The following is a 23,998-nucleotide window of genomic DNA, read 5'->3' on the forward strand; positions in this document are numbered from 1 at the left end:
ATTTCACTACATTTTTAATATAGTGTAATTGAGTTTATCGTATTACTAATTAAATTTAAATGTTAATTCGAATGAAATTCATTCAGTATAAATTTTTTTATGATTTTTTTTAATTGTAGCTATAATAATTTTTTTTAATCATAATTACAATAATTTTTATTACTGTTTTCAATCTCATTAAAATCAATTTTATCGTCCATCCAAATATACTCTTACTCATTAAGTTTTCACCACTTAAAATATCTCTTAAAGTTATACAAAATTTTCACAATAAATAATTTTTTATTCTTCTCATTTCACATCGTACATGTTTCTTTACCCTATTATTTGAAGGAGAACAAATTTGACTAAAAAATCAAATTTATTATGCTTGAATTTCATCTCATTTCATAAAAATAATTTTCACTATGACAGGTTTATTCCTTGAATAATCCCACTATTGCAAATAAGTTCAATTTTAAACACCTCCATCAATTAGGTGTTATTGTTTCGCTTGGAAGTTATATACTTTCTTTTTGTTATTTGTCTTTAATTTTATATTATTTTTTGTAAAAGAAAAATAAAAACATTTACCAAAAGGAACCTATTTGTTTAGTAGGAGAGGCATTTTCATCCAAAAATTATTATTGTTAATTTCCCCTAGTGCATATATAGTAATAATCTCTTTTCCCATTTATATGAACTCCGATAAATGATTCACATGTGGCATTTTGGAAGGTAATATTCATTCGTATGATAATGAAATGCATGACTAATCATTTTTCACATGTTTTAAAGATCCATAAATCTAGCTTACTTTTCGTGTTACACACCATTACAGAAAATTATTATCATTATTATTAAGCCCGATCATTGTCGACTATAACATTGGGCCTCATACCCATAATAGTTTCTAATTTTGTTGTGAATCATAGTCCATTATGAGTGCATATTGACGTATATTTATTTGAGTAAAAAATATTTTATAAAATTCAAAGAGATTAAAAAAGTTTATAAGTATTGATATTTTAGTTAAATTAATTTATTAATGTGTTTGTTATGTTACGTAATTAGTAAATTTTATTTTAATTTATGAATGTAAATCGATTGAATCGAATTATGTTAAATTATTATATCTTATATAATTGATTGATTGTTTAATATTACTTTCATTAACTTGATTATTTAATTTGATTGAAGATTTTTTGGCCTAACAGCATTTTCATCCAAAAATTACTATTGTTTAATTTCCCGTGATGCATATATAGTAATAATCTTCTTTACCATATATGTGAACTCCGATAGGTGATTCCCATGTGCCAATTTGGAAAGTGATATTCATTAATATCACAATGAAATGCATGGCAAATAATTTTCACATGTTTTAAATGTCTATTATTTTCTAGCTCACTTTTTCGTGTTACACACATTTACAAAAATAAAAAAAATAAAAAATAATTTGATTTTAACATCATAGATCTCTCACCCTTTTGCTTCCCCTCACCTAATTCCTCTCCAAAAAATAAGAAAAGTGATTGTATCACTCCCTGTTTCAAATCTTTTTTCTTCACAGATTTGGCCAAAATATTATTTTGGAGTAAAAATATGAGAATCCTCAAATTTTTTTTTTTTTTTTATAAAAGGTTTAAATGAGGGGAGTCTTTTACAATGTAGGGTCAAAACGTACTAAAAGTTTTAGTAAAAACTTAAATTAAATTTATAAATCATTCATAAAATATTATTAACAGAAAAAAAAAAACCTAAATCTTACAAATAAAATATTTAATTTTACTATCTTAACCAATCCTCATTGCTGGAGGTGAGATTCGTAAAGTTGTTAACATGTTATTAGTAAGAAAAAGAAAGGATATCGCCAATTAAGCCCAACTATAGCCCACGATAAATTTGGGCCTTCTTCCCACAATAGTTTCTTATTGTTTTGCGGACCGTGGTCCATTATCAACTCCCTGTCTAAATCTGGAAAATTTTGAAGTGAATGGCGAGGGATGGAACCTGAAAAAGGACCTGAACCCAAGAGGAGGAAAATCCATAGGCCACCGCCTCGCCTGTAATGTCCTTTATACCGCTCTCTGGTTCTGGGTATTTCCTTTTTCGTTTTTTTTTTTTTTTTTCGTTTTAGAGAAATATACTCATCTGGGTTGCTTGATGCTAGGCTTGAACATGAGGTTCTGCAATGATTTTTTTTTTTTTTGAAATTGTAAGTCGTCTTCGCTTGCAAATTGAACTTGGTTTTTAATGATGGGGTTGGAGCTAGAATTAACTTATCAACAATTCTTTTATATTTGGGAATTGAAGCTTGAATATGCATAAGATATGATGATAATAAAGGGAAAATTTTAAATGTGGATTGTCAAACTAGGGTTTGGGAATGAAATAGGTTGAGTGAGGCACTCATTTGACGTTATATGGGAGATTTAGAATGTGGGTTATATGTTTGAGTGATGGAAACGCATTTATGATATTCAGTTTTTTTATATACATTTTCTTCTATTGGATGAAATCCTTGAAATATTACTTCTGTTTTTTGTTTATGTTCCTTCAATGACATGTGATATACTCAGTTTAAAAAACTTGTGAAAGTTTAAATTGCTATTGAGATAAATGGTAGGCAGTTCCATTGTAGGAATTTCTTTCTGAATAGTGAAAAGATTTGGCTCTTATCCCCTTCCTCCTCAATTTTCAAACTCTCCAGCAATGTGCCAAAAAGCCCCATAAAATAAAAGGAAAATAGAATTGAAATTCTTTCAAGTTTGTTGTGTTATGTTGTTTCATTTTTCTGTGGCTTTGTTCATATGCTATAATTCAGAGGACCAAACTCTTGATATCTTATTTAGAATTTCTGTTGGCAGGAATGTCTTTCACCTGCTTTAAAGACTGCCAAAGATGCAAAATCGAGAAGTAATTTGACAGTAAAGCCTTTGCTCTTTCTTCTATTCTCATGAAGTTTCATTTTTCAACTTTTTAAACCTTGGTAAAGTTCTAATGTGAATGGATTTGCAGGTTCGAGGGTCACAAACAAGTGGTATTAGTTTGAGAATCCAACAAGCCAAAAACTTTGCAGTAGCTCAGGCAAAACAAGATGGCAGCACTGGAAATTTTAAGAAATTTGATCCACAGTATCGGAATTTTCTGGTGCCAGTTGTTCCATCTCGAGCAGAACTAATTGGATAAGTACTTCTTGTACCTTATTGATTTTGATCTATTTTTATCTACAGACAATGGGATCATAATATTTCTATGGACAAGTAGATTATGTTCCTATCAGTTCTTGCTTGTACCATATGGTTAAGACACTACAAGAAAATGACATATTAGCGGTAATTTTACAAGATTTTTTAGTTGTTAATTTTTGTGTTTTTATAAAACTTAAAATGTTTATTATCAAAACATCATTAAATATTCAAATAGCGGTGTTGTTACTTATAAACGTTACTAAAGACAAAAATTAGTAGCGTTTATCGACTAAAATGCCTTAAATAATCATTTCTAAAAAATTAGATTAATTATTAAAAATTTTTTTTACAGAAAACACCTTGAATAATCATCTCATAAAAAATAGATAGAGGATTATTGAAGGCGTTTTTTATAGACATCGATTTGAATAATCCTCTCATAAAAAATTAAAGCAATTATTGAAGGCATTTTCTGCAAAAAATACCTTCAATGATTCTCTTAAAAAATTGTAAAGGATTATTAAAGGTATTTTTTGTCAAAAAAACACTTTCAATAATCCTCTTCATTTTTTATGAGGGAATTATTGAAGATGTTTTATGCAAACAACACTTTTAATAATCCCCTTCAATTTTTTATGATGGATTATTGAAGGCGTTTCAAGCAAAAAAGGCCTAGAATAATCTGCTTATAAATAATAGAAGCGATTGTTGAAGGCGTTTTCTATAAAGAAACGTCTTCAATAATTCTCCTATTCAATAATTCTCCTAAAAAATGGTAAAAGATTATTGAAAACATTTTTAGTAAAAAACACCTTCAATAAATTGTCAATAAATTTATCAAAAATGAAATAGTGTTGTTGGTTAGAGTATATAGTCCTTAACTATAAGGTTGTAGGTTCGATATTTTCTTTTAGCATTTTATGAATTTTTTAAGGATTTATTGAAGGTGTTTCTGGCCAAAAACGTCTTTAATAATCCTTCAAAAAACTTAAAAATTGCTAAAGAGATGGATTGAACCTACAACCTTATGATTAACAACCGTATGTAATGCTACTCCATTTTTGGCAATTTCATTGGCAAAAAGATTTATTAAAGGCGTTTTTGGTCAAAACACTTTCAATAATTCTTTATAATTTTTTAAGAGAATTATTGAAGGCGTTTTACGCTTTCAATAATCACCTATATTTTTTATGAGTAGATTATTCAACACATTTTTTGACTAAAACACATTCAATAATGTCTCATAAAAATTTGGAAGGAATTATTGAAGGCGTTTTCTGCACAAAATACCTTCAATAATTCTCTTTAAAAAATTAGATGGGATTATTAAAGGTATTTTTTACTAAAAAACGCTATCAGTAATTTCCTCTAAAAAATTAAAAAGGATTATTAAAAGCGTTTTTTATAAAAAAAATACATTCAATAATCTCCTCATCAAAATTTAAAAAGATTATTGAAGGTATTTTTTACAGAAAATACCTTCAATAATCCCCTAAAAAAATTTAGAAGGGATTATTGAATGTGTTTTTGGGTAAAAAAACGTCTTCAATAATCTTCTTATCAAAATTTAAATTTAAAAGGATCATTAAAGACACTTTCTACCTGAAACACCTTCAATAATCATTTTTGCAAATAGTGACATTTTTTTAAGTAAATGCCGGTATCGTGAAAAAATGATATGACTAAATTTTTTTTCCAAAATTTAAACCCCCTATTTCTTTTCTGTAATTTGCTTTCTTTCCCTAGCTTTTTTATTGGAAGAGAATGGCCAGAAAGAAAATTCAAATCAAGAATATTAACAACGTAGCAACAAGGCAGGTGACTTTTTCATGAGCTTTCCACTCTTTGCGATGCTGAGATAGCTCTTCTAGTCTTTTTAGCCACTAGAAAGCTCTTTGAGTACTCCAGCATAAGGTTGCTCTCACTTATCTCATATCTATATATGAATGCTTTGCTTTGATTCCTGCTTTATCTCTGCTGGTTTAATATAAAAATATTTGCCTGCTGTTCGATTTAATGTGTTGAATATGCTTGGGCGAGTGTGAGAGAAAGTGAGAAACATAATTGTTTTGAAAGAAAATTTTTCAAATAAAGAGAACTGTATAAAAGTATAAATTCATGATAAGTGAATATACTTTAATCTTATATTCTATTACAAAAAGAACTTCTTTTAATAATTTGTCAGAAGCTTAAGGGTTTTAAGGTGGAAAGCCATGGTTTCACATGAATGTCTGTATGATATTTGTTGAGCTTGTTCGTACTTTCTTGAACCTTGTTTAAGTCATATTTTATGACTAATCAGCTGTCATATAAGAAGTTCATGCTTTCCATATATCTTTTCTAGTGCAACTTAGAGCACAAATTGATATTTTACCTTTCATTTTTCTTGTCAGAACTTGATTTGCTATCATTTTCATTTTTTCTCCAATCAAATAACTTTTAATTTCAGTTTTCTTAATTGAGTCTTATTACAATTTTAGGTTTCCTACATTCTTTTTGAATGTTCTTTAAGATTTTCAAAATGAAATTTACAAATTCTCATGATTTCCTTTCAAATTCTGTAAAATTCACGTTGAACTCAAATCTGGTTTCAAAATCGCACACATGACCTATCTTCAGTCTTTTGATCAAAACTCAGTGAATTCTACTTGATTTGCTTCAAATTTTTTTTCTTAGATTCCTAGTTCATAAAGCTATAATTCAGTAAAAATTCAACCTTAAATTCCATATGTACAAGTACAGTTAAATCTTTAAAGTTAAGATTGAATCTAGAAGGCAAAAATGATCCATGCATGAGACTTGATGAATGATGATCCTCTCTCATTCTAGGTGTTCGATTTGATTCTCTCATATTTTACATTCTTAGTTTTGCATGTTTACTCATTATTTTTTAATTGATTGCATTTATTTTCATGAATTCATTTGGTGTTTGGATAGATTTAGTTGTTAATGCTCTGTTTTTCTTTATTTTAAGTATCACTTTAGTTACTAGTTCATTAAGCTGATTTTTCTCTATTTTGCTATCATTTTCTTGTTGAATTTTGTAGCAAACTTGATTGATGAATTGTAGCAGTTGAAAGGTGCATACTATAGACCTATCAACTTGGATTGGTCCTCTATACTTTTTTCAATTACTTTCTAATAATTCCATGATACAGTTTTTGCTACTGCTAAGTCTAAAAAAGCATTGATCTCTATAGCCACAGCTATACCATCAATTCAAGGTGCAACATGGTTGATTTATCCATTACACAATTTGTATTTTTCTCTTGAAACTCTGTTGCGTGGTCATTTTATTTTGAAGAATTTGTTTATTTCTCTCTTAAAGCATTTGAATCCATTTATTTTTATGAATTTATTTATGAGCTAAAAATATGATTTGAAATAGTTTATCTTATAAACTTCATTGAATCAAATAATCTTTATCTTTTTTTCAATGCAATCAAACATGAACTTGATTGAAGATCTATCTCTCAGCCTTTCATATATTCTCTTTCTCTCAAATTATATGGCATTGCATTTCAAGTCTAGCAATTTCATAACGATATATGCAAAATGGAAGAATTATGATTATGAAAGGCATTTTCGTGAAATGCACTCAAAGAGGAAATGTACATCATTTTACCTTGTGCATTTATCTTGATCATTAGCTAAAAAATATATCTTAGTTTGTTGCTTTGGTTAAATCTGTTTCTATGTTATTTCTGCATATATGTAACAATGAGATCTTGTATATCTTCCTTGATTTTATCTTGCATTACAAAGTTTATGATATTTTTTATAGCTTATCCAGTTACATTTTTCAATCGAATGAAACATGAAATTGTGGAGAAGATAAGTGAAATGTACTGTGATGCATTTCTAACAACACATTTTAAGGTTCTTGGAGAAATATTCTCTTTAGCAATGGAAGCCAAGAGGAGGAATGGGCATTGTAGGCTTCATTCAAAGCAAGTGTGACTCGTTCCATGGAGTCCGTTGATGGGCAATAGAAAAACAAATGCAAAGTGGAATGTTATTGTATGTATTAAACTTTGTATTACATGCATATTGAAACAAATTATGTATTTAGATATTTAAATATTTATAATATTCATTTTATGAATTTAAATTCATTTTTATTTCTTTTAACAATTTTTATTTAATTATAATAAATATTAAAAGAAAATTAAAAAAAAATAAAATTTTTTATTTAGCAACGTTTGTATTTAAAAATGTCACTAAATGCTAAACTTAGTAATGTTTATATCAGAAAATATCGTTAAATTTAATGACATTTTTACTACAAATGTCGTTATTTTCAAAATTTAACGGTATTTTTTTTATACAAACGTTACCAATTTAATTACGTTTTTATGATAAAAATACCACTAAATTAACGGCGTCTCAAAAATATAAATGTTACTAATATAGCGATATTTTTCATATGCAAACGCCGTTAATATAGTGGTTTTTTTTTTTAAAATGCTACTATTTTTCACAACACATGTATAGCTGATACTTTGAATATCATTTTTCGCAAACGTTGTAAATCTTATAAACGTCACTAAACATTAAAAAAACATCACTAAAAACCTAAACTCATATAGTGAGATTCTTCTATGCCGGTCATTTCTCTTTTATTTGCCTATAAGAACTCCAATAGTACTGAGCCTAATCACAGAAGTATATGCTAATTACTCCTGCAGAGGATTTTGTCTTCCAATTCCATCCCCTCAGAAAAGATCAGAAACACCTTGAAACAAAATGGAGTTTGTGGATCATGGGGCCAACAGCGACACGGCATAATGCTTATTCACGCATCTGATCTGAGCACCAACAAGTAAAGAAAAGAAGAGTAACCAAAAAATAAAAAAACCATGATACGAGAATGCAAACAAAAGGTTTCCATGTTCCACTTGATCATATTTGCCTTGTAATAACCCAAAAGCTTTTGAGTACCTACTTTTTTTTTTTTTTTCTGGATTCCCGGCTTTAGTGGAACTGAAATCCTACCGTAAAAGCAACGACAAGTATCTAGTGTACGTGGAACTGATCTTAAGTCTGACGCTTGCTTTAATAAGAAGTTCCTACAATGTTGAACATGAGAATCATTTTCATTCTATACAGTGTTGTAATGGAACTGGTATTATGAGAGGAAATATTAATAATCTTAAGTTTGACGTCAAATATTTTGGCGCCGCTTGGTTTTTGCCTTTTAATGTGGATTTTTTTTGTTGTAATTAAGCAAATGTACCAGTTCCACCGCTCCACCTATGGATATCTGGCACCGACAGTCGCGGGCCAGGCGCCCGCTAAGCACTAACTCGGTAGCTATATCGGATTTTATATATTTATATTGAATTTTAATTCATATTAATATAAAAATATAAATTTTTTTTTATTTTTTAAAATTTATATATAATTTTATTAAAATTTTAAATTAATTTTTTTTATATATTATTTTTATATTATATTCGTATCATATCATTATATTATATTTTATATTACAAATCAATAATTGAGGATCGATTCTCTTCATATTTCTATTATATCTTCTCTTTTTATGGAAGCTTTTTCTTCGAACATTGCATCCTTTATGCCTTCAGCTATTTATCTGTTCCAAGATTTTAAAATTTGTACACTGCTTTTCTTATCTACTGCTAAAAGGCTTTAGAATCAAATTCCCATAAAAGGAAACTTTTGATCTATGGTTAAAATAATTTTGGTGCGTGAGAAAATAGATCTTTTAGAAGAAATGAATTTCTTTTGAATGATCGATGAAAATTCAATCTCAAAATAAAGTAATGAAAATATATTTTTTTTATCAAATAAAGTGTTAAAATGGTCTCTTAATACCAAGTAAATCATTCAAAAGAAATGCTCTAACTCCAAATACTCGAAAAATGAAAAGCTCTAATCACAATTAACATAATTAAAAAATATGCTTTAAATGCATTTTGGGTTTTTGACTTTCTTATTGATCTATATAAACAAATATCAATAACTTCATTAGAAAGAAAATCGCATATTAAAATTTTATTTTTATTTTATTTTTAATTTTTAATATCAATAAATAAAAAAATATTTTACAATAAAAAAGTTTACGAACAAGTGTCCAATCTGAATAAAAAAAAAATCATTCTACCTTTCATTAATTAGTTAACGTGATTGTGGAATGATCCATCATTATCTTAGTAAAATAATCTGTATTTGTCAAAGAAAACAAGAATTGATTTTTTCTCATCATTCAAACCATGTGCCTTACTTCCAAAATCTGGTGACTAAATTAACTACCAGCGTGCCAACAAGAAATCAATACTGATGAGATGCTGAGTCAGATTTTTCTGTTGGCTTTTTCATACCAAACTGTGGTCAATCCTGGTTTCAAAATTAAATGGATGGTTAATTGCAATAGTTGAACTAATAATAGAAATTTAATTCAGTTATTTATATAATTATTTTAAAGAATTATATTTAATTATATACATTTTTGTTGTAAAATGTAACTTTTATTCTATTATAATATATTGTCATTTATGCTGCAAAAATAAAATATTTTGTAATATATATACAAATTATTTCAAAAAAATATTATAATAAAGATGAAAGTTTTGTAGTGAATTTATTAATTTCATTGTTACTCCGATATTCTATAATTAGCAATTACTAAGTACTCATTTGCTAAATCTCATATGTCAGTCCATTTTCCAAGAACCTAACGAAGTTTTATTTTTAAATTCTTTTATTTTATAAAATATATTAATAAAAATAAAAAATGTTTTTTTTTTTTTTTCACAATTATCACATCAAATTTTTTGTCAGTTATCACATCACATAGGATTTAACAATAAAATTAAGGAACAAATTGATTAAAAAAATAAAAATAAAAAATTTATTTTAAAATTTAAGAAAAAAAAATATTGTTTTAAAAATGTTTTTACTTTTTATCTAATTTGTAAAAAAATAAGATTCCCAAATTGTAAAAGTCTGCACATGCATGTCAGCCAAAACCAAACACCTGTCGTTCCTTAAACTCTCAGTCAGAACCACAAAAAGTGAAAAAAGTTCCAAACTGACAGGTCATTATCGTAATTCCAACCCAATATCATGTCCACCTTCCCAACGCCTCACTTTTAAATATCTTCTTCTCACCGCAGCTCCGGACAAATTTATTTTAGCAAATAAAAAAAAAATTATAATTATAAATATCTTTTTCTTTGTTTTCCTTTTTTTTTTTTTTTTCAGCCCAGGAAAGCTGCTTCATTGGCATTTGCTGAAGCAGAACACAAAAAAAAAGTATAGAATTTTGAATTTTCGGATAAACTTTAAAAAAAAGATTTTGCTTTTATTTTTATTTTTATTTGATTGGTATTAAGGATTTGGTTGTGGGAGTGATGGGGAAGGTGGCAGTGGGAGCGACGGTGGTGGGAGCGGCGGCGGTGTGTGCCGGGGCGGCGTTGTTGGTGCGTCACAGGATGAAGAATTCGGGGAAGTGGGCCCGGGCGATGGCTATCCTCAAAGAGTTCGAGGAAAAGTGTGGGTCCCCAATTTCGAAACTGAAACAGGTGGCGGATGCTATGACCGTTGAGATGCATGCGGGGCTCGCATCAGAAGGTGGCAGTAAGCTCAAGATGATCATCAGCTATGTGGATAATCTCCCCACTGGGTAAATTAACAAATCAACTCAAATGAACCAACTTTTTTCCCTTACAAGTTCAGTTTCCAATACTTTGAAACTTTTTGTTTCCTTTAAATGATTCAATCATAGAAAGGTTGATTGGATAAAGATGGTCCGTTGATTGATTATCTCTGATTATAAGCTTTATTTTTTAAAATTTTTGTAGAAAAGTTTAATTCATGATTGAAATTTAACTAAATTATGTGATGAAGAAGCTTTAGAACTTAAAAGTTGGTGGCTTTAGTGGTACACTGTGGTCCATCTAAATTTGCTGTTAATGAGATTAATTAAATGTCTCGAATCGAACCTTCTATACCCAAAAGATAAAATTTTTTGTAGTTTCGAATTTTACTTTGGGTAATTGATGTGTTGGATTCCACTTTGTGATACCTTTTTTGTGTTAACTTTATATTTATTCATTCTTAAGAACTTTATGCTTTTGTTCTTGCATTAAAGTCGATTTATCGGTTACGTTTGTGGAGAAACTATTTGTTTACTGATTCTTATTTACCTTTCTTTTTTCCCTATCAGTGTCAACCTTTTGCTTTCATTTCATGGGATAAATAATTTATGTTTTGATGTATAGATTACGTCTAAAGCTTTGCTACGTTTAGTGTATTTCTGGTCCTTGACTATAGGTGCTTTATTTACTGCTTTTGTTAGAGCTTTTATAATGAAAATTCTCTTGCCTATGGTTACTTCTATATTGACTTTGTTTTACGACGATTTGCTGCTGTTGAAGTTGAACGGTTTTCTGAGAGAATATTAAAGTTGAGTGGAATGTCATGTCAAGTTTTTGATGGATAAGCAATCCGAATTTCTCTTGCGTATTGATTGATTAGAGTTTATAAAATTTGTACTATCCATGTGAGATGTTTCTGTCATGTGATATTGCTATTTTCTGATCTGTGAGAGTGAGTTTTTTGTTCTATATATTGAGCACTAATTTTGCTTGTTGTCTACAATGTCTTGATTTTCCAATTTACTTTTAGTTTGAGGAATATTTGGTTCGATATCATTTTAACATTTAATTAAGTTCTGGTATAAAATTAATTTCTCATAAGACATACTCATACCAGTTTACTTTAGTGAGGATTTTTTTCTTTAATTTTTTTATTATGCTAATGGGTGATGAGAGATGATATGCCAGAGAAAAATGCTTTCTTGGCTTGCTGCTGAACATATGTATAGCTAGTAGGTCATAATAGGGAAAGAGTTTACCTTTTCTTGGGAGGGAGGGGGGACATGTGAGCGGTAGCCTTCTATTATGAAAGAAAAGGATGATTGGTAAATATGACTTTACAAATAAACTTTCGTTTTACATTTGATTGCGTCATAAACTATCTTATCAACATTTCTAGATAAAAAAAGTGGCAATTCTAATCAATGGATTCCTTAAAACATAATTTACAACAAGGAAAAGAAGTTACTCAACTGTAGTAAAATTTTGCATGGTGTGAAATATCCTAGTTTCCTAGAGTTTTACATTGGTTGAAAGCTCAACTAAGTATTTGTCATATTTTCATGTTTAACTTTCCAGTGATGAGAAAGGGCTGTTTTATGCCCTGGACCTTGGTGGCACAAATTTCCGTGTCCTACGTGTACAGTTGGGTGGTAAAGAAAGCCGTGTTGTTAAGCAGGAATTTGAGGAAGTTTCAATTCCTCCACATTTGATGACTGGATCTTCAGATGTGAGGCCTTTCTCCATGCAACCTAGCAATATTTAATCCTGCCTGTGTTTGTTCTTTTTCTGAAATTCTCTATATGATGTGATTGCAGGCGTTATTTGATTACATTGCTGCAGCTCTTGCAAAATTTGTTGCTACAGAAAGTGAAGGTTTACATGTTTCACCTGGTAGACAAAGGGAGCTGGGGTTTACTTTCTCATTTCCTGTTAGGCAAACATCGATATCATCAGGGGCTCTTATAAAATGGACAAAGGGTTTCTCAATAGATGACACAGTTAATTCTAATAACCTTGACTCCGAGTCTGCAGCCTTGTATGGTAGTTTGTTATATGGTCATTAATTTTCTTTCTGTTCCATTGTCCACATTTTGTGGAATTAGGACTTCGTTCCTGCCATTATTATTCTATTTTTTTCTTTCCAAAGTCTATGGCATGCTGACCTTGTTTTTCCCCACTTCTTAGAATCTTAACATTTTGTGCTTATGGGCTATGTTTAGACCCTGGAACTAAGTTGGTGAAGCGATGTGTTCAAATAAGTCCTTTAGAATCTGGCCTGGCATGTAATCTCTGATTAATTACTTAATTTGTAGCAACAGTTCAATTTATAGACATTTAACTTTTTTATGATCAACCTGAGAGGACAAGTTCTTCTTATAGATGGTCTGGGAAGCATGCATGTGACATTCAGAATTTCATATTGTAATGATTTTATGCTATATTATCTGGTATGATCTTAATGTTTCTCCTGGGTGGTATGTGTAGGTTGGTCAAGATGTTGTAGGAGAATTGACCAAAGCGATGGAAAGGGTTGGCCTTGACATGCGTGTGGCTGCTTTGGTGAGTAATTTGTTTCTGCTGTTCAGTGTGTTGCATTTTCTCTTCACTGGATGGGATCTGGTGCTTCTACTTGGATAATGTTTTTAGTTGGTAATCCAAATTCTCTTGCGGAATATGCAGGTCAATGATACAATTGGTACATTGGCTGGTGGTAGATACAATAACCCAGATGTTGTAGCTGCTGTGATATTGGGTACAGGCACAAATGCAGCTTATGTAGAGCGTGCCCATGCAATTCCCAAATGGCACGGTCTTTTACCTAAATCAGGGGATATGGTAGGTAGTGTTAAGATATATGTTCTCTACTTCTTCTAATATCTGATCAAATATATGACCAACCTTGTTATGCTAAACTTCTACCCTGTTTTTGTGTCAGATGCACTTGTGATTCTTAATAGGCAACTTAGCTATTACTATGAGTCAAGAGTTCTGAAACCTTTTCCTCATTTCTGCAGGTTATCAACATGGAGTGGGGTAACTTTCGGTCTTCACACCTTCCACTAACAGAATATGACCAAGCACTGGATGTTGAGAGTCTAAACCCTGGAGAGCAGGTCACTTTTTTCAGTCCAAATTTATAGTTCCAACTTACTAATTTTTTATAAGCTAGATGTAACTTTATTAGCTACTGTTTCCAGATTTTTGAAAAAATTATTTCTGGTATGTATTTGGGAGAGATTGTACGTAGAGTTTTGTGCAAGATGGCTGAAGAAGCTGCATTTTTTGGTGATACTGTTCCACCAAAGTTGAAAATTCCTTTCATACTCAGGTATCCTTTATTATGTTCCCCAGTTAAAATTCACTCATTGTGTAGAGTACTGTAATTTTTCCATATGTCATATTTTGCAATGGGACTTAGATGCATGTAGCTATCTTAGAATCTCATGGCTCCTTCAATGTGCAGCCTTTGGTTGCAAACTCATCATTTATTGACCCCGAGGCCCTAGCACTTGATATTAACCCTTAACAATGCTCACATTGGAAGGATAACAACTTGTGGAGCCTTAACCCAACTCAATAATAATCTGATCTAATCTAGATTGGTCTAATGATTTGTTTAGTTACAGAATTTAGGCAGTTGATATGTGTTGGACTATGGTACTTGTTTAAGTATGTTCAATTTGAATCCGTAAGATAATTGTTTTTCCAATATTTAATTTAGCAGTCTTTGGTTTTGGGCCTGACGAGTGCTTGGAGAGTTGTTTAACATTTATCTGTTAAATCTGCAGAACTCCTCACATGTCTGCAATGCATCATGACACATCTCCGGATCTGAAAGTGGTTGGGACCAAATTAAAGGATATCTTAGAGGTAGAATATGTTAGATGTTTGCTGTATGAATGTATAATTTTCTGTAAATCCTTTTGGCCGCTTTCCTTTTCTGCCTCTGAATGCTTCTGTTTGGAAATAAAACAACAATAATAACAAGAAGGAATTTAACTTCAACTGCAAAACCTCCCTTTAACAGATATTTATTGAGTTTCTTGAAGAAAAGTAGTTTTACATGAGATTTAATGAGATTTTATCACGTGAATTCACTGCTTTAATAGGTTTTATTGTGTTTATGTTGTCTCTTCTTTGTTTTATTTCAGATATTCAATACCTCCCTGAAAATGAGAAAAGTTATTGTTGAGCTATGCGATATTGTTGCTACTCGTGGTGCCCGCCTATCTGCTGCAGGAATCGTAGGCATCCTCAAGAAATTAGGAAGAGACACAGTGAAAGATGGTGAAAAGCAGAAGTCGGTGGTAGCTCTAGATGGTGGGTTGTATGAGCACTACACTAAATTCAGGACCTGCATGGAGAACACCCTCGAGGAGTTGTTAGGAAAAGAAGTCTCCAAGAACATAGTCATTGAGCACTCCAATGATGGCTCTGGCATTGGGGCAGCCCTCCTGGCAGCCTCTCACTCCCAGTACCTTGAGTTTGAGGAGTCCTGAAGATGGTTGAAGTATAGGGAGATTAAAGAATCATAACTGTTGGGATTTTTTGTATATTATCAGCTTTTGTGTTCTTATTGCAACCCATTCAGAACTAAGAGCTCTTTGCATCTCCTGATCCAAGAGTTCATGCCAGCAAATCCTTAAGTTATGGTCATTCGGAGCGTATAATTGAGCAATGGATCAAATGTAATGAGTGCCCGATAGTAGCCAGAAGTTTCATTGCTGCAACTTGTCACTCAACTCCATTCACAGTGTCGGAGGATTATACTGGTACACCCATGTATAAGTTCTCATCTCCTGAATTATAAGGTAATAAGATAGGGGTATGTAAACTCCTCTTTCGAGTTTTTGATCTCTTCTCATTTAGAATAAAAAAGTAATCTTACAGGTCATATGCCCATTGTTTTGTTTGAATTGTTTGTTCTAGCTGAATTTAGTCTGTGATTAATAAAATGGTTTACTAGACAGTTAGAGTTGGCAGCCTTAGCTCTCATTTCGCTCCTTCCCTGTCATCGGCAAACCGATTAGACTGGATCCAGGCTCCCAGCTCCCTTATATTAATAATAGGATTTGCAAAAATAGTGGTGCTTTCATGATAATGGAACTCAAGGATGGAAGCACATGCACCATTGTTAGGGCATAGCTACAATTATCTTAGAATTCCAGGTAAACTATACATAGTGGGAGAAAAGTAAAAGGAAATCCTCCCACTTTTTAGAAACTATACATATGCCAGGTAAATTATACCTAGAATAAGTAGTTTTTATTTTGAAGTTAGAAGGAAAAGGTCCAAAACAAAATTAGTTACATGTTAGCCAAATTAGACCAAATTAGACCCTATGTTATTTTGAGGTAGACAGGAGGATAAAGGTGAAAAGAATCTCAAATTTCATAAAGCCATAAACAATAAGAACCAAAAATTTATTGGTCAAATTGATTTGATCAGACCAAAAAATAAAAAATTTATAGGTGAAATTAATGTTTTAACTTAAATCTTGAAGCCAGATTTTGCAATTCACCCTCAGTTGAAGTCAGACCAAAGTGCTCCCATTCTTCTTTCGAAAATAGAGTTGCGGAATTTGTTCTTCCTATAAATACATAGGAAGAAGACCACTATGGTCTAAGATTTGCAGAACATCCTTCGTTTGCCCTGACAAAGAAACATATCATTGAGCTAAGTCATCCTCATTTAGTGGCCAGCTTTGACCTAGAAGCTTAATCAACATTGGAAAGTGCATCCAATCTGAATCTAACCTCTCAGCTATAGCAGAAAGCATCGTTGTGTCACGGGTCGAGATTTAAGTTTCGAATCAGCGCGACTCCGGGATCAGAGCATCCACTCATCCGGCGTCTCAAATCAGTTTAACCGTCACGGTTCACATCCTTGTGAGGTATTGTCCGGACCTCTACTCATCCAACTTCTCAGATCAGTATAATCGTCACGGTTCACACCCTTGTGAGGGATTGTTGTCCAGGCATCCACTCATCCGACGTCTCAGATCAGTTTAACTGTCACGGTTCACACCCTTATGAGGTATTATCCGCTCTGGTCCTCTTGGCCTCACGATTTTGTCCTACAAAAGGTCTCACACAATGAAGAGATGGGGTGAACCCTTATATACCTTAGTGACCCTTCTATTATACCCTTGTGAGGTATTGTCCGCTCTGGTACTCCTGGCTTCATGGTTTTGTCCTACAAAAGGCCTCTCACAAGGAAGAGATAGGAAGAGATGGTGTGAACCCCTACAAAAGGTCTCTCACAAGGAAGAGATAGGAAGAGATGGTGTGAACCTTTATATACTCTAGTGACCCTCCTATTATGTTCGATGTAGGATTCAGGACTCTTCTTTAGGTCCATGACATTCTTCCTCACCCAATCTCGTCCTTGTCACGGAAGCTGACCATCCTACCTACCTCCCTCAAGGTGCTTGGCGTGAATCGAACGGGTATAGGGTTGGCTCTGATACCACTTGTCACGGGCCGAGATTTAAGCTTCGAACTCGTGCGGTTCGAGATCCCCGCATCCACTCATCCGGCGTTTCAAATCAGTCTAACCGTTACAGTTCACACTCTTGTGAGGTATTATCCGTTTTGGCCTCCCTGACCTCACAATTTTATCCTATAAAAGATGTCTCACAAGGAAGAGATGGTGTGAACTTTTATATATCTCTTATTATGTTCGATGTGGGATTCAGGACTCTTCCTTAAATTCGTGACAGCTGCAGCTTTCGATGAATTATATAAATGTGCTCCATGCTATCCTGAGTATAAACTCATTTAGGCTTTGCTTAATTGGAAGGATGGAAAGAGATAAAAATGAAAAATTTTATCAAATGTTTAAGCTACAAAGTAGGAAAGTTGTTATGAATTTTAACTATTAGTTTAACAAGTTGTTCATTCTCACCTCTTCCCATCATTCCTATCAAGAAAAGTCTTGGAGATTTGCCTTTCAGCTTCAGTTTTGCCCAACGAAATTCATCAGACCATTCCCCAGTCCTGTCAATGGATTTGTGAACAATTCAGCAATCTTGACCAAACTTGGTTAGATAAATGCAAGCAAAAACCAAATGATCTCCGGTTTCCATGGACAGGTAATAAAGCAGACGGCTGCTCCTAGGAAGAGAGATACCTTCTCTAACGTAATGGCCAAGCCCTTTTCATATTCTCATCTCCATTGTTTGCTTTCATTCCTGTCATTAGCACCAAAATCATAATTGTGACAGCTGTAAATATAAATTTGCACTTTAAGGGAAGCGCTTTGGTTCTAACCACTGGAACTCTGTAGTCCAAGTGTGCTCAGCTGGTCACAACAATGCAATGAGGGTGACCTACGAGAAACTTTTTCTTCTCATGAAGACCTACAGGAAGCTTATCACCGAAAATTTTACAAATAAATCAACAAGAATTTTGAGAAAAAAAGTTGCGCAAGTTACCTTGGATTCATGCCACACCAAATCAACATCATTTTCAAATTCTGGAATCTGAGTCATTTTCAGCATTCTTGTACTCATAATTACAAGAATGCCTGCTTTGGACTAGCATTTGCAGAACTTTCCTCATGCAAGGTCTTCTTGAAGGTAATGTTGTGGTACATTGGATTCCAACTTTAAAGACATTGTACATTTGATCCAAGTAACAATCTTCCTTGATCTCCTCATCTAATGCGTCCACTATTGAGTTGTCATCCTGAAAGTAATGCTGAGCCCACTCTGCAAGCGATCTGTTCTCATCTCCATGGTTAGCTTCTCTTCCTGTCGTTAGCTCCAAAAGAACTACTCCAAAGCTATAAACATCAATCTTCTCATTTATTCTTGTTGTCCGAGCGTATTCTACAAGTCAATTTAAAATACATATTGGTAACTTCAAACCAAATCAACATTTGTACTCACAAAACTTAAAACTTTTTACTCTTAAACCTTAAAAAAACCCAAAACCCGTTATACCCAACATTGCTCTCTTCGTTCCTTAGGTTTCTTTTCACTAATTCTTCTCAATCTCTACATTGTAAAACTCAAAATCCTAACATTTGTCTCATAAACCTCACAGGTGTATACTTCTCTCACTTGATTGCCTACGAAAAGCCGTTATTGATCCATAGATTTCTTGTCTATTAAGCAAACTTATCGACAAATAAAAATGCTATGCTAAATGGAATTTGAGTCAAAATTATAAACACATGGAACATTTAAATGAAACCTTTTCTAGAGGGGTGGAGGAACATAACATAAAGATGTCTATGAATTTTGTACCATTACTCACCGGGAGCTATGTAGCCACAGGAGCCAGCAACAGCAGAAACTGTTATAGTTTCTTCTCCTTGCTTGCTTGATAGCTTAGCAAGACCAAAATCAGCAATTTTAGCATTGAACTCAGAATCTAATAAAATGTTGCTGGATTTCACATCTCGGTGAATAATGGGTGGTGAGCAGTCATGATGCATGTAGCAGAGTCCCTGGGCAGCCCCAATTGCAACATGCAACCTCCTAGGCCAATCTAGGATAACATTTTTTGTTGAACTAGAAACAGTTGCTGCTTGATGCTTATGGAGCCAAAGGTCTAGGCTACGATTTTCCACATATTCATAAACCAAAACATTTTTAGTCTCACTTGAAAGACAACATATCAACTTTACTACGTTCAAATGTCTAATTCTACCCAATATCCCAACTTCAGCCCGAAATTGTGTTTCAAGTGTGTGCTCCAGCTTTTTATTATTCGAAATGACTTTAGCAGCAACAACGCTGTCCGAACAAATTAAATCAACACGGTATACATTTCCTGATCCTCCACTTCCAATCTTGTTTTCTTCTATCAATTCTGGCAAAATTTGTGCTTCTGTAAACGTTATATCTTCGAAACGGGTGTACTCCCATTTTGGCTCCGATCCATGCCTCGGTTGCTTTCTCTTCGGACAAAGCTTAATCATGAAAAATGAAAAAGCCAAAATCAAGACAAATAATCCTATCGCAGAACCTGAAATCCTGGCAGTATTTTGTGGAGAATGTATGCTAGATTTTTTAGGTGAACGACAGTTTTCAAGGTTTATGTGTGGAGAACTAGCACAGAGACCAGGATTGTTAAGGAAACTATTGGAATATGCAGTATTTTCAAACTGCTTTGGGATACTGCCAATGAGAAGATTTGAAGAAAGGTTGAGCAAAGTGAGCCTCAGAAGGCCAAGGTTAGGAGGAATTAGGCCAGAAATTTGGTTTCTCGACAAATCTAATTCAAGAAGGCTTGGTAGGAAACCAATCTCCTCTGGAATTGGTCCAGAAAGTTTATTTTGACTAAGATTTAGAGAATTAAGCGACCTCCATGAGATTATAGCTGACGGAAGGAAGCCATGTAGTTGGTTTTGATCAAGCAAAAGAGTAGTAAGAAAGGGAAGAGCTGTCAATGCTGTAGGAATTGTACCGTTGAGGAGGTTATTACTAGCCTTGAATACAACTAGGCTCTTCCATGAGTTCACCTCATCGGGAATTTGTCCAAAAAACTTGTTGCTACTGATCTCAAGTCGAGAAAGAGATTGCGAGACTTTTTTGGGAAGCTCACCTGTAAAATTGTTATCACTTATCATCAACATTTGTAAGTTCAACGATATCCATAGACCACTAGGAATGCTCCCTTTAAGACCATTACCGCTGATATCGACAATTGTTAAGCTGCCACAATTACCAAGTGATTTTGGCAATTCGCCTGTGAGATTGTTATCAAAAGCAACAACTCCTAGCAACTTACCTCCATAGCATAAATGTTCAGGCAACTTCCCTGTAAGCTTGTTAGAAGAAACCTCGAACCTCTCGAGCATTGAATATCGACCAAAATCTGGAGGCAGAGTGCCTGACAAGTTGTTGCCGAACAATCTAACATCTGTTAGTGTTGAGATTCGTCCAATGCTTTCTGGAATTTCACCTGACAGTTGATTGAAAAACAGAACTAAACCCGATAACCCTTCTAGTTTCCCAACATCACTTGGGATTCTTCCATTCAGGTTGTTTCCAGAAAGATCCATTGCTGTCAGGTTGGAAGCTTCAATTACTTGAGGAATCTCTCCGGATAAGTTGTTGCTGAAAAGATAGATCTCCTTCAAATTCCTTAACAAGAATAAAGAAGTTGGGATTTTTCCCCTTAGTTCATTGCTAGATAAATCCAATACCTCGAGAGCTGTCATATCTCCAACCATGTCGGGGATTTCACCAATTAAATTTGCTTCACTCATCCATAATGTCCTCAGCTTCTTCAGTTGCTTGAAACTGGAAGGCAACTTGGCTGGCTGGAATTTCCTATTATATGCCAATCCCAAAAAGTCAAGTTTAGACAAGTTGCCAATTTCTGTGGGGAAAGAACCATTGAACTGGTTTACACAAAGCAGAAGACTCTTTAGCTCTTGTAACCTTCCAATGGCTGCTGGAATGTGACCAGAAAAATTATTAGCCATAAGGTTCAAGTACTGGAGCTGACCTAGGCTGACAATGTCATCAGGGATAGTGCCAACAAAATAGTTTTGAGAGAGGTCCAGGTGCTCAAGTTTGGAACAGTTATAAAGTGTTTTTGGAAATTCACCTGGGATGTTGTTGTAATTAAGATCAATGACTTTAAGGTTCTGGAGGTCACAAATGAATGATGGGATTGATTTGTTGATGGTCTTGTTTTTGAGAGATAACTCTACGACAGAGTTGTTGAGGCAGGTAATTTCAGGCCAGCTACAATGGAAGGAAGAGTCTAATGATTGTGCCCAATGGCTGATGGACGGCAGGTTCTGCCAGTATGTTTTTAGTTTAAGTAAGATCGATTGTTCTTGGTCAGCATGTGATTGGGAGTTTACTTGGCTAAGGCTTAGAGCAAGGAGGAGGAGCTTAAAGTGAATATGGGAGAATGTCGGGGCTAATTTAGACATTTTAGTGACGGGACCAAGGATCTTTTCTGAACAATAGATAAATTTGCTTCAATCTCAAGAAAACGATGAAATTTATAGTGTTTGCAGGGAATACCTCAAGCATTGACTCACCGTATCAAAAGTCAATACTTTTTCCTCGGGAACTTTGGAAACCTATAAGATAAACTCCAAAGAAAAACATTAACATGCGAAAACAAAAGATGAACTTGTTTAAGTCTTTAACCAGTATCACTGTAACTTCCTTAAAACAACCTTGGTTAATAATCAATGATCAAACTTCTTCCCTTAGAAAAAAAAAAAAAAAAAAAGCCTAGAGACAAGCCAAAGCAAAAGGCCAACATAGATAGGATTAGTTGGTAAAATTAGAATATTTCGATTTTAAGGTATAGGTTTGAGTGTCTCTATTAGCGATTCCTTTTAATAAGAGATTTATAGTTTTTTAATGGACGATATGTAAATTTAATATAAATTTTTTCAAAAATTTGTAATTTATTTTAATCATGAATAAAAAATCTCCCCACACCCAAAACTTATACCTAATGAAAAGCTAATCTATCAATGTTGCAGTTTGCTTTTTACCTAATTATAAAATTCGTTTTTGATGTATCAGTCGAAACGCTGCAAATTTAAGAAACTTTTTGTACCAATAATAATATCGGACAATTACGGTTGATTTTGGATGTTTCGGGTAATTCTGGGTTGTTTCGAGAAACTTATTGATTTCGACTGGTAGAAGGTTTGCTCGTCACCAACCTTACATTAACATATCTTCTACAACTTTTATCATGTTCTTTTTTTTTTTTTCTGCACTTCATTTTCTCACCACCGTAGCGAAAGGTTCAAAAGCCAAACTGCAGAATCTCTTCAAAAAAATAAAATTTGAAGGGTATTATAAAAGAAAAGAAAAAAAATCTAGAAAATAAGTTAAAATTTAACAATTGGCAGCGGAGATTTTGAGTCTCGGCTAAGAAGAAAAGAAACAAATGGTCATTGGGCGATGAAAAATGAAAGACAAAGGAAGAGGTGTTGCTCGATGGAGAGCGGCGGTAGAAACCAAGAAAAGACCAAAGGTAGAAGAAGGGGACAGAATTGAAGTAGGTGTAGGTGAGGCGGCTAGAAAGAAAAATGGAAGAGAATGGTTTCTTTGTAAATCTAGGTATAGGAGTATAATATTAAAGAATAAACCTATCTCAAAATGATGGATGTTAGTTGAGGTTAAATGATTTACTAAGAAGTTTCAATTTTTTTTTAATAAATTGATAAATCTATTTATTTATTTTTAGTTTTAAATTTTTGGTAATAAAAATATGATAATATATGATTTTGTTTGTTATAATTTGGTGTTTATATATATGTTACATATTAAATTTTTTTAATTGATATTTAAGGAGATTTAGATTGTTAAATGATATAAATCTTAATTTTTTTTATTGTATTATTAGTGATATTCATATAGATTTAAATATACTTATAAGTATTTGTATATTTCATATCAAAAAATCTGAAATAATAAATCGAAATAAATGATATTGATATATATCAATTTTTTTAAAAAAACCAAAATATTATTCTGCATGGTATTAACAACATTGGTTTTTATCGTAAAATTCACGTTGCCGATTCCTTTTTTGCTTTTTCTTTTCTTTTATTGTGGATCCCTTCTTTTTTTTTTTTTTTTTTTTTTTTTTAAAGGGGTTGGGACTCATATCTTTTTTTTTTTATTTTAAAGGTGTGGGATCCAATTTTTTTAATAAGTTGCTTTGGTTTTGTTTTTTTTTTTTACGGTGGGTTCTACCTATTTTTTTAAAAAAATTTTAAATGGGTGTTTTTAAAGTGTATAGTTTTGTCAATTGATTTTTTTTTTAATTTGTGGACCCATATTTTTTATATTTTAAAAAGATGCAAGGGCTCACATTTTTAAATTTATCTTTTTTTATCATTTTTTAAATTCTTTTTTTTATTATATTTAATATTTTAAAAATATATTTTTTAAAAAAAATATTTTTGTGGGACTCCCTTAAATCTATTCAAGGATCAGTTACTCGTCTAAACCTAAAGGCTCACCCAAATTTAATAGAATTTGGACAAAAAATTAAAATATATTAAATGAGTTTGAGCATAATTTTTAAATTCGTTTAAATTTTGGATCATGTCTTGGATAAAATATTTAAAATCTGAATTCGACCTAGTCAGAATTCACATATAAATATTTTTTTTTACTTTTATATATATTTGAATTATATATAAAACTTAATTCACATATATATAAATTAAAAATAAAAATTATATATTTTATTAAAC

At 32.4% G+C, this 23,998-nt stretch overlaps 3 protein-coding genes across 10 annotated transcripts; 2 read left to right on the plus strand and 1 right to left on the minus strand.

The window, feature by feature from the left end:
• The first annotated feature begins 1,626 nt into the window (after positions 1-1,626).
• On the plus strand, positions 1,627-3,345 carry LOC111303162 (uncharacterized). 2 transcript variants are annotated; one of them, XR_002691723.2, is made up of 3 exons: positions 1,627-2,079; positions 2,850-2,909; positions 3,001-3,080. XR_002691723.2 is itself a non-coding variant. In XM_089742124.1 (3 exons), exons 1-3 carry the CDS (start codon positions 2,174-2,176, stop codon positions 3,169-3,171), a joined length of 255 nt encoding a protein of 84 aa, XP_089598250.1. In that variant the 5' UTR covers positions 2,105-2,173; the 3' UTR covers positions 3,172-3,345. The 2 variants fall into 2 exon arrangements, 1 of the variants encoding a protein (XP_089598250.1); XM_089742124.1 differs by lacking the exon at positions 1,627-2,079 and adding an exon at positions 2,105-2,197 and having other exon boundaries at positions 3,001-3,345.
• Positions 3,346-10,316: 6,971 nt separating this feature from the next.
• LOC111303165 (hexokinase-1-like) lies at positions 10,317-15,692 on the plus strand. Its single transcript, XM_022899236.2, has 9 exons — positions 10,317-10,821; positions 12,374-12,524; positions 12,613-12,795; positions 13,283-13,357; positions 13,478-13,633; positions 13,813-13,911; positions 13,996-14,126; positions 14,587-14,668; positions 14,950-15,692. Exons 1-9 carry the CDS (start codon positions 10,550-10,552, stop codon positions 15,295-15,297), a joined length of 1,497 nt encoding a protein of 498 aa, XP_022754971.2. The 5' UTR covers positions 10,317-10,549; the 3' UTR covers positions 15,298-15,692.
• Positions 15,693-16,165: 473 nt separating this feature from the next.
• On the minus strand, positions 16,166-21,980 carry LOC111303163 (uncharacterized). Of its 7 annotated transcripts, none has more exons than XM_089742130.1 (7): positions 20,539-21,980; positions 19,060-20,352; positions 18,234-18,629; positions 18,070-18,158; positions 17,930-17,990; positions 17,705-17,796; positions 16,166-17,561 (listed from the first exon to the last, which is right to left on the minus strand). In XM_089742130.1, exons 1-3 carry the CDS (start codon positions 21,695-21,697, stop codon positions 18,268-18,270), a joined length of 2,814 nt encoding a protein of 937 aa, XP_089598256.1. In that variant the 5' UTR covers positions 21,698-21,980; the 3' UTR covers positions 16,166-17,561; positions 17,705-17,796; positions 17,930-17,990; positions 18,070-18,158; positions 18,234-18,267. The 7 variants fall into 7 exon arrangements, with proteins under 7 accessions (XP_089598256.1, XP_089598254.1, XP_089598251.1 ...); XM_089742128.1 differs by having other exon boundaries at positions 20,440-21,980; XM_089742125.1 differs by having other exon boundaries at positions 16,166-16,450; positions 16,555-17,556; positions 19,060-21,980.
• Between the last annotated feature and the right edge of the window lie 2,018 nt (positions 21,981-23,998).

The sequence above is a fragment of the Durio zibethinus genome, chromosome 13, assembly GCF_047325235.1.
Source record: "Durio zibethinus cultivar Kanyao isolate XHJ-2024 chromosome 13, ASM4732523v1, whole genome shotgun sequence".
NCBI classification, from domain to species: Eukaryota; Viridiplantae; Streptophyta; class Magnoliopsida; order Malvales; family Malvaceae; genus Durio; species Durio zibethinus.

What these genes read in the sequence shown, in the direction of transcription:
- LOC111303165 (XM_022899236.2), top strand. Translation starts at nt 10,550, where the DNA reads ATGGGGAAGGTGGCAGTGGGAGCGACGGTGGTGGGAGCGGCGGCGGTG. An exon ending in TACCTAAATCAGGGGATATG is followed by an intron (nt 13,634 to 13,812) that starts GTAGGTAGTGTT and finishes TCATTTCTGCAG; the next exon opens with GTTATCAACATGGAGTGGGG. An exon ending in AAAATTCCTTTCATACTCAG is followed by an intron (nt 14,127 to 14,586) that starts GTATCCTTTATT and finishes TTAAATCTGCAG; the next exon opens with AACTCCTCACATGTCTGCAA.
- LOC111303162 (XM_089742124.1), top strand. Translation starts at nt 2,174, where the DNA reads ATGATTTTTTTTTTTTTTGAAATT. An exon ending in TTTTTTTTTTTTTTGAAATT is followed by an intron (nt 2,198 to 2,849) that starts GTAAGTCGTCTT and finishes TTCTGTTGGCAG; the next exon opens with GAATGTCTTTCACCTGCTTT. An exon ending in AATCGAGAAGTAATTTGACA is followed by an intron (nt 2,910 to 3,000) that starts GTAAAGCCTTTG and finishes ATGGATTTGCAG; the next exon opens with GTTCGAGGGTCACAAACAAG.
- LOC111303163 (XM_089742127.1), bottom strand. Translation starts at nt 21,697, where the DNA reads ATGTCTAAATTAGCCCCGACATTCTCCCATATTCACTTTAAGCTCCTC. An exon ending in CTGTGGCTACATAGCTCCCG is followed by an intron (nt 18,630 to 19,059) that starts GTGAGTAATGGT and finishes ATTGACTTGTAG; the next exon opens with AATACGCTCGGACAACAAGA.